Source organism: Cetorhinus maximus, unplaced genomic scaffold (genome assembly GCF_964194155.1).
Source record: "Cetorhinus maximus unplaced genomic scaffold, sCetMax3.hap1.1 HAP1_SCAFFOLD_1491, whole genome shotgun sequence".
In the NCBI taxonomy this organism is placed as follows: domain Eukaryota; kingdom Metazoa; phylum Chordata; class Chondrichthyes; order Lamniformes; family Cetorhinidae; genus Cetorhinus; species Cetorhinus maximus.
Window position 1 is genome coordinate 1 of NW_027597432.1, and position 10,000 is coordinate 10,000.

The 10,000-nt window shown below is 57.6% G+C and overlaps 1 protein-coding gene across 1 annotated transcript in view; it reads right to left on the minus strand.

Annotated features, from left to right (window-relative positions):
- Positions 1–870: 870 nt before the first annotated feature.
- The window catches only part of LOC144676315 (amyloid beta precursor like protein 2-like), a gene marked incomplete at its 3' end in the record, with an annotated part of 64,691 nt that continues 55,561 nt past the window's right edge, over positions 871–10,000 (minus strand). Inside the window, exons 8-11 of the mRNA XM_078536760.1 lie at positions 5,963–6,037; positions 2,882–3,040; positions 1,593–1,721; positions 871–970 (exon numbers count right to left, since the gene is read on the minus strand). Of these exons, the coding sequence (XP_078392886.1) occupies positions 871–970; positions 1,593–1,721; positions 2,882–3,040; positions 5,963–6,037 (463 nt within the window). The remainder of the gene's footprint in view (positions 971–1,592; positions 1,722–2,881; positions 3,041–5,962; positions 6,038–10,000) is intronic.

Below are 10,000 nucleotides of genomic sequence, written 5' to 3' on the forward strand. Positions count from 1 at the left end.
TGTGTCTCTCAGTCCCACACCCCGGGGGTGTCTCTCCCTGTGTCTCTCAGCCCCACACCCCGGGGGTGTCTCTCCCTCTCCCTGTGTCTCTCAGTCCCACACCCCGGGGGTGTCTCTCCTGCTCCACATCGCCCAGCCCCACACCCCGGGGGTGTCTCTCCCTGTGTCTCTCAGTCCCACACCCCGGGGGTGTCTCTCCCTGTGTCTCTCAGTCCCACACCCCGGGGGTGTCTCTCCCTGTGTCTCTCAGTCCCACACCCCGGGGGTGTCTCTCCCTGTGTCTCTCAGTCCCACACCCCGGGGGTGTCTCTCCCTGTGTCTCTCAGCCCCACACCCCGGGGGTGTCTCTCCCTCTCCCTGTGTCTCTCAGCCCCACACCCCGGGGGTGTCTCTCCCTCTCCCTGTGTCTCTCAGTCCCACACCCCGGGGGTGTCTCTCCCTCTCCCTGTGTCTCTCAGTCCCACACCCCGGGGGTGTCTCTCCCTCTCCCTGTGTCTCTCAGTCCCACACCCCGGGGGTGTCTCTCCCTCTCCCTGTGTCTCTCAGTCCCACACCCCGGGGGTGTCTCTCCCTCTCCCTGTGTCTCTCAGCCCCACACCCCGGGGGTGTCTCTCCCTGTGTCTCTCAGTCCCACACCCCGGGGGTGTCTCTCCCTCTCCCTGTGTCTCTCAGCCCCACACCCCGGGGGTGTCTCTCCCTCTCCCTGTGTCTCTCAGCCCCACACCCCGGGTGTGTCTCTCCCTCTCCCTGTGTCTCTCAGACCCTCACCCCGGGGTAGGGGTGGTAGCGTGGGGGTGGGGGATGGGGGTTGGGGGAGGGGGGGTGGGCGGGGGGTGGGGGATGGGGAGGAGGTTAATATCTGCCACTTACCCACATCATCGCTCAACTCCCTGGCCAGCTCTGGGATTTTGAAGAGAAGAGCCAAACTCTGATTCAACCGCTCCTCGATCACTCGGAGGTGAGTGAGAACCTAAAGGAGAGAAGGAGAGGGTCAGAGAGAGGGATAGAGGCATGGAGAGATGGAGAGATGGAGAGATGGAGAGATGGAGAAAGAGACAAAGAGAGAGGGAGAAAGAGAGAGTCAAAGCAGCTTTGCCCCAAGACCACAAACCCAGACCCCAAAACCCTCCCTCAGACCCCAGACATCTCCCTCGGACTCCAGACCCCTCTCTCTGACTCCAGACCATCCCCTCGGACCCCAGATCCCAAAACCCTCCCTCAGACCCCAGACCCCAGACATCTCCCTCAGACCCCAGACTCTTCTCGCTGACCCCAGACCCTTCTCGCTGACCCCAGACCCCTCAGACCACAAACCCATCCCTCTGACCCCAGACCCATCCCTCGGATCCCAGACCCTTCTCGCTGACCCCAGACCCTTCTCGTTGACCCCAGACCCTTCTCGTTGACCCCAGACCCTTCTCGTTGACCCCAGACCCTTCTCGTTGACCCCAGACCCCTCAGACCACAAACCCATCCCTCAGACTCCAGAATCTTCTCTCAGATCCCAGACCCCTCCCTCGGACCCCACGCCCTCCAACCCCTCCCGCAGACTCCAGACTCCTTGACCTCTGACCTATGACGTGCTGTCTCACCTGGAATTTCATTTGCTGAGCTCTCAGTGGGTCGACAGCCAGGACATGTTGATAGTGTCGGACCGAGTGTCTGCGATCCTTCTCCTCAGCTCGAATATACCGGATTAACGCCTGCAGGACGTGGTCAGGCTGAGGGAGCAGCAGCAGAGTCAGACAGGCAGTGTCTAGACAGACAGACAGGCCCCAGACAGGCAGACAGACAGCATCCAGACAGATAGTCAGGTCCCAGACAGGCAAACAGACAGCATCCAGACAGATAGACAGGACACAGACAGGCAGACAGACAGCATCCAGACAGATAGACAGGGCCCAGACAGGCAGGCAGACAGACAGCATGTAGACAGACAGACAGACAGGGCCCAGACAGGCAGCATGTAGACAGACAGACAGACAGGACCCAGACAGGCAGCATCTAGACAGACAGACAGGACCAAGACAGGCAGACAGGCAGCATCCAGACAGATAGACAGGCCCCAGACAGGCAGACAGACAGCATCTAGACAGACAGACAGGAACAAGACAGGCAGACAGGCAGCATCCAGACAGATAGACAGGGCCCAGACAGGCAGACAGACAGCATCCAGACAGACAGACAGGGCCCAGACAGGCAGGCAGACAGACAGCATGTAGACAGACAGACAGGGCCCAGACAGGCAGCATGTAGACAGACAGACAGGACCCAGACAGGCAAACAGACAGCATCCAAACAGATAGACAGGGCCCAGACAGGCAGCAAGTAGACAAACAGACAGGACCAAGACAGGCAAACAGACAGCATCTAGGCAGGCATTCAGGGTCCAGACTGGCAAGCAGGCAATGTCAAGACAGTCAGACAAGACCCAGACAGGCAGGCAGACAGCATCTTGGCAGACAGACAGGATCCTGACAGACAGGACCCAGACTGGCAGCATCTAGACAGTCAGACGGGAGCCAGGCAGACAGCGTCTAGACAAACACACAGGATCCAGACTAAGAGACAGACAAAAAGGACCAGATGAGGATGCAGACAGACAGATAAACAGGGACCAGACAGACAGACAAACAGGGACCGGACAGACAGACAAATAGGGACCAGACAGACAGACAAACAGGGACCAGACAGATGGACAGACATACAGGGACTAGACAGACAGACGGACAAACAGGGACCAGGCAGACAGACAGACAAACAGGGACCAGACAGACAGACAGCCCCATCCTCAGTGCCCCGGTCGATCCCTCCCCATCTCCCCCTGAGACCCCCAGCACATTACCCCCTCCTGCCCACAGCGCAGCCCCTGGACCCTCACCTGTGGGGGGTCAGCCTGGAGAGCGGTCAAGTAATTCTCTAAGGCCACGCGTCGGTCATCATTCAGCAACGCCAGCACCCGGGACAGGTGAGTCTCCATCAGACGCTGTCTCTCGCTGGCCACCTGTTCCTCCAGGGTCCCGAGGATTAGCTGGAAATGCTGACAACATATTCCAGAATTCAGCAAGAGCCTCATAGGGAATGGGACACACTGTCCCCCACACACACGGACACACTGTCCCCCACACACACACACACAGGGACACACTGTCCCCACACACACACGGACACAATGTCCCCACACACACACGGACACACTGTCCCCCACACACACACGGACACACTGTCCCCCACACACACACGGACACACTGTCCCCCACACACACACGGACACACTGTCCTCCACACACACACACACAGACACACTGTCCCCCACACACACGCGGACACACTGTCCCCCACACACACACACACGGACACACTGTCCCCCCCACACACACACACGGACACACTGTCCCCCCCACACACACACACGGACACACTGTCCACCACACACAAACACACGGACACACTGTCCCCCACACACACACACACGGACACACTGTCCCCCACACACACACACGGACACACTGTCCCCCACACACACACACGGACACACTGTCCTCCACACACACACAGACACACTGTCCCCCACACACACACGGACACACTGTCCCCCACACACACACGGACACACTGTCCCCCACACACACACACACGGACACACTGTCCCCACACACACACGGACACACTGTCCCCCACACACACACGGACACACTGTCCCCCACACACACACGGACACACTGTCCCCCACACACACACGGACACAATGTCCCACACACACACACACACGGACACACTGTCCCCCACATACACACACGGACACACTGTCCCCCACACACACACACACGGACACACTGTCCCCCACACACACACACACGGACACACTGTCCCCCACACACACACACACGGACACACTGTCCCCCACACACACACAGACACATTGTCCCCCACACACACACAGACACACTGTCCCCCACACACACACGGACACACTGTCCCCCACACACACACAGACACACTGTCCCCCACACACACACAGACACACTGTCCCCCACACACACGCAGACACACTGTCCCCACACACACACACAGACACACTGTCCCCCACACACACACAGACAAACTGTCCCCCACACACACAAACACGGACACACTGTCCCCCACACACACAAACACGGACACACTGTCCCCCACACACACAAACACGGACACACTGTCCCCCACACACACACACGGACACACTGTCCCCCACACACACAAACACGGACACACTGTCCCCCACACACACACGCGCGGACACACTGTCCCCCACACGCACACACACACACGGACACACTGTCCCCCACACACACACACACTGTCCCCCACACACACACAGACACACTGTCCCCCACACACACAAACACGGACACACTGTCCCCCACACACACACACGGACACACTGTCCCCCCCACACACACAGACACACTGTCCCCCACACACACACAGACACACTGTCCCCCACACACACACACGGACACACTGTCCCCCCCACACACACAGACACACTGTCCCCCCCACACACACACACACACTGTCCCTCACACACACACAGACACACTGTCCCCACACACACACACACACACTGTCCCCCACACACACACACGGACACACTGTCCCCCACACACACACGGTCACACTGTCCCCACACAGACACAGACACACTGTCCCCACACAGACACAGACACACTGTCCCCCACAAAGACGCAGACACACTGTCCCCCACACACACGGACACACTGTCCCCACACAGACACAGACACACTGTCCCCGCACAGACACACTGTCCCCCACACACACACACGGACACACTGTCCCCCACACACACAGACACACTGTCCCCACACAGACACAGACACACTGTCCCCACACAGACACACTGTCCCCCACACACACACACAGACACACTGTCCCCCACACACACGGACACACTGTCCCCCACACACACACACGGACACACTGTCCCCCACACAGACACACGGACAAACTGTCCCCCACACACACACACGGACACACTGTCCCCCACACACACACACACACGGACACACTGTCCCCCACACACACACGGACACACTGTCCCCCACACACACACGGACACACTGTCCCCCACACACACACACGGACACACTGTCCCCCACACACACAAACACGGACACACTGTCCCCCACACACACACACGGACACACTGTCCCCCACACACACAAACACGGACACACTGTCCCCCACACACACACACACGGACACACTGTCCCCCACACGCACACACACACACGGACACACTGTCCCCCACACTCACACAGACACACTGTCCCCCACACACACACACACACACTGTCCCCCACACACACACGGACACACTGTCCCCCCCACACACACAGACACACTGTCCCCCACACACACACAGGGACACACTGTCCCCCACACACACTCTGGGACACACTGTCCCCCACACACACACACGGACACACTGTCCCCCCCACACACACAGACACACTGTCCCCCACACACACACAGGGACACACTGTCCCCCACACACACACACGGACACACTGTCCCCCACACACACACACACACACTGTCCCCACACACACACACACTGTCCCCCACACACACACACACACTGTCCCCCACACACACACAGACACACTGTCCCCCACACACACACAGGGACACACTGTCCCCCACACACACACACACACTGTCCCCCACACACACACAGACACACTGTCCCCCACACACACACAGGGACACACTGTCCCCCACACACACACAGGGACACACTGTCCCCCACACACACACACACACTGTCCCCCACACACACACAGACACACTGTCCCCCACACACACACAGACACACTGTCCCCACACACACACACACTGTCCCCCACAGACACACACGGACACACTGTCCCCACACACAGTCCTGGGAACCTACACAAACCTTATTCAATGCCATCCTGTCTGTGTTGGGAGCGTTCTTTGCCCGATGGTCTGCAGCAGCCCATTCCCTCATCACCTGCACAATCAAACAGAGACCGGTGAACACCAACAGCGATGGGAATTCATCCCAGAATAATCACTCCACTCATCACACAGAGGCTCAGTACTGAGGGAGTGCTGCACTGTCGGAGGGTCAGTACTGAGGGAGTGCTGCACTGTCGGAGGGTCAGTACTGAGGGAGTGCTGCACTGTCGGAGGGTCAGTACTGAGGGAGTGCTGCACAGTCAGAGGGTCAGTACTGAGGGAGCGCTGCACTGTCGGAGGGTCAGTACTGAGGGAGCGCCGCACTGTAGGAGGGTCAGTACTGAGGGAGCGCTGCACTGTCGGAGGGTCAGTACTGAGGGAGTGCCACACTGTCGGAGGGTCAGTACTGAGGGAGTGCCGCACTGTCGGAGGGTCAGTACTGAGGGAGTGCCGCACTGTCAGAGGGTCAGTACTGAGGGAGTGCCGCACTGTCGGAGGGTCAGTACTGAGGGAGTGCTGCACTGTTGGAGGGTCAGTACTGAGGGAGTGCCGCACTGTCGGAGGGTCAGTACTGAGGGAGTGCCGCACTGTCGGAGGGTCAGTACTGAGGGAGTGCCGCACTGTCGGAGGGTCAGTAGTGAGGGAGTGCCGCACTGTCGGAGGGTCAGTACTGAGGGAGTGCCGCACTGTCGGAGGGTCAGTACTGAGGGAGTGCCGCACTGTCGGAGGGTCAGTACTGAGGGAGTGCCGCACTGTCGGAGGGTCAGTACTGAGGGAGTGCCGCACTGTCGGAGGGTCAGTACTGAGGGAGTGCCGCACTGTCGGAGGGTCAGTACTGAGGGAGTGCCGCACTGTCGGAGGGTCAGTACTGAGGGAGTGCCGCACTGTCGGAGGGTCAGTACTGAGGGAGTGCCGCACTGTCGGAGGGTCAGTACTGAGGGAGTGCCGCACTGTCGGAGGGTCAGTACTGAGGGAGTGCCGCACTGTCGGAGGGTCAGTACTGAGGGAGTGCTGCACTGTCGGAGGGTCAGTGCGGAGGGAGTGCTGCACTGTCGGAGGGTCAGTACTGAGGGAGTGCCGCACTGTCGGAGGGTCAGTACTGAGGGAGTGCTGCACTGTCAGAGGGTCAGTACTGAGGGAGTGCCGCACTGTCGGAGGGTCAGTACTGAGGGAGTGCTGCACTGTCAGAGGGTCAGTACTGAGGGAGTGCTGCACTGTCGGAGGGTCAGTACTGAGGGAGTGCTGCACTGTCGGAGGGTCAGTACTGAGGGAGTGCCGCACTGTCGGAGGGTCAGTACTGAGGGAGTGCCGCACTGTCGGAGGGTCAGTACTGAGGGAGTGCCGCACTGTCGGAGGGTCAGTACTGAGGGAGTGCCGCACTGTCGGAGGGTCAGTACTGAGGGAGTGCCGCACTGTCGGAGGGTCAGTACTGAGGGAGTGCCGCACTGTCGGAGGGTCAGTACTGAGGGAGTGCCGCACTGTCGGAGGGTCAGTACTGAGGGAGTGCCGCACTGTCGGAGGGTCAGTACTGAGGGAGTGCCGCACTGTCGGAGGGTCAGTACTGAGGGAGTGCCGCACTGTCGGCGGGTCAGTACTGAGGGAGTGCCGCACTGTCGGAGGGTCAGTACTGAGGGAGTGCCGCACTGTCGGAGGGTCAGTACTGAGGGAGTGCCGCACTGTCGGAGGGTCAGTACTGAGGGAGTGCCGCACTGTCGGAGGGTCAGTACTGAGGGAGTGCCGCACTGTCGGAGGGTCAGTACTGAGGGAGTGCCGCACTGTCGGAGGGACAGTACTGAGGGAGTGCTGCACTGTCGGAGGGTCAGTGCGGAGGGAGTGCTGCACTGTCGGAGGGTCAGTACTGAGGGAGTGCTGCACTGTCGGAGGGTTAGTCTTTCAGATGAGACTCTCGGGCGGGTGTGAAAGATCCCACGGCCACTATTTGGAAGAAGAGCAGGGGGGTAGTTTTCTCCCCCGTGTCCCTGGGGCCGATATTTATCCCTCAACCAACATCACTAAAAATACAGACGATCTGGGTCATGATCACATCGCTGTTGTGGGATCTTGCTGTGCACAAATTGGCTGCTGCGATTCCTACATCACAACAGTGACCTCGCTTCCAAAAGAAAAGTCCTTTGTTGTCTGTGAAGCTTTGGGACGTCCTGAGGAGGTGACAGGCGCCAGGGAAATGCTCTGTCCTTTCTCAGTCAGGGGAGACAGGCTGGTGTTCAGACTGAGCTCTGACACTGAGACACACAACAGACCGGGGAGAACAGTTACTACTCAGGGAATAACAGGGACAGTAACAATGTGGATACAACAGTGGCTGAAAAACAGGAAGCAGAGAGTAATGGTCAATGGGTATTTTTCGGGCTGGAGGAAGGTTTGTAGTGAAGTTCCCCAGGGGTCGGTATTGGGACCCTTGCTTTTCCTGATATATATTAATGATCTGGATCTTGGTGTGCAGGGGACAGTTTCAAAGTTTGTGGATGATACGAAGCTTGGGAGTGTTGTGAACTGTGAGGAGGACGGTGTGGAACTTCAATAGGACATGGACAAGTTGGGTGGAGTGGGCAGATAGGTGGCAGATGGCGTTCAATGTGGGGAAGTGTGAGATGATGCATTTTGGTAGGAAGAACATGGACAGACAATATAAAATAAGGGGTGAAATTTTGAAGGGGGTTCAGGAGCAGAAAGACCTGGGGGTATATGTGCTTAGATCATCGAAGGTGTCAAGACAGGTGGAGAGAGCAGTTAATAAAGTATATAGTATCCTGGGCTTTATTAATAGGGGCATAGAGTACAAGAGCAGGGAGGTTATGCTGAATTTATATAAGACACTCATTAGACCTCAGCTGGAGTATTGTGCACAGTTCTGGGCGCCACATTATAGGAAGGATGTGAACACGTTGGAGAGAGAGCAGAAGAGGTTTACAAGAATGGTTCCAGGGATGAGAAACTTCAGCTCTGAGGATAGATTGGAGAGTTTGGGACTGTTCTCCTTGGAGAGGAGAAGGTGGCTGAGAGGAGATTTGATAGAAGTTTTCAAAATCATGAGGGGGCTGGACAGAGTAGATAGGGAGAAACTGTTCCCACTCGTAAAAGGATCGAGAACAAGAGGGCACAGATTTAAAGTGATTTGCAAAAGGAGCAAATGTGAGGTGAGAAACTTTTTCACACGGCGAGTGGTTGGGGTCTGGAATGCACGGCCTGGAAGTGTGGTGGAGGCAGGTTCAATCGAGGCATTCGAGAGGGCAGTGGATGATTATTTGTATAGAAACAATGTGCAGGGGGACAGGGAAAAGGCAGGGCAATGGCACTAGGTCATAATGCTCATTTGGAGAGTCGGTGCAGACATGATGGGCTGAATGGCCTCCTCCTGTGCTGTTAGAATTCTGTGATTCTGTGGGACGGGGGTACCCTGGAGAAAGCGGGGGGTGATGGAAGGGAAGATTTTCTCACACAGACAGACTGACCGATGTGGGGTGGGCTGGGTTCTGGGTTAGGGAGTGAGGGTAATGTAGAGATAAATTCCCTTTATCCACCTCAGGCTGTGGGGCAGCACCAGCTCCGGTGCACACATACACACTCACACACACTCACACACTCACTCACACTCACACACTCACTCACACTCACTCACTCACACACTCACACACACTCACACACTCACTCACTCACACACTCACACACTCACACACTCACACACTCACTCACACACTCACTCACACTCACTCACACACTCACACACTCACTCACACACACACTCACACACACACTCACACTCACACTCACACACACACTCACACACACACTCACACACTCACTCACTCACACACTCACACACTCACTCACACTCACTCACTCACACACTCACACACACTCACACACTCACTCACACTCACACACTCACTCACACTCACACACTCACTCACACACTCACACTCACTCACTCACACACTCACACACACTCACACTCACACACACTCACACACTCACTCACACTCACTCACTCACA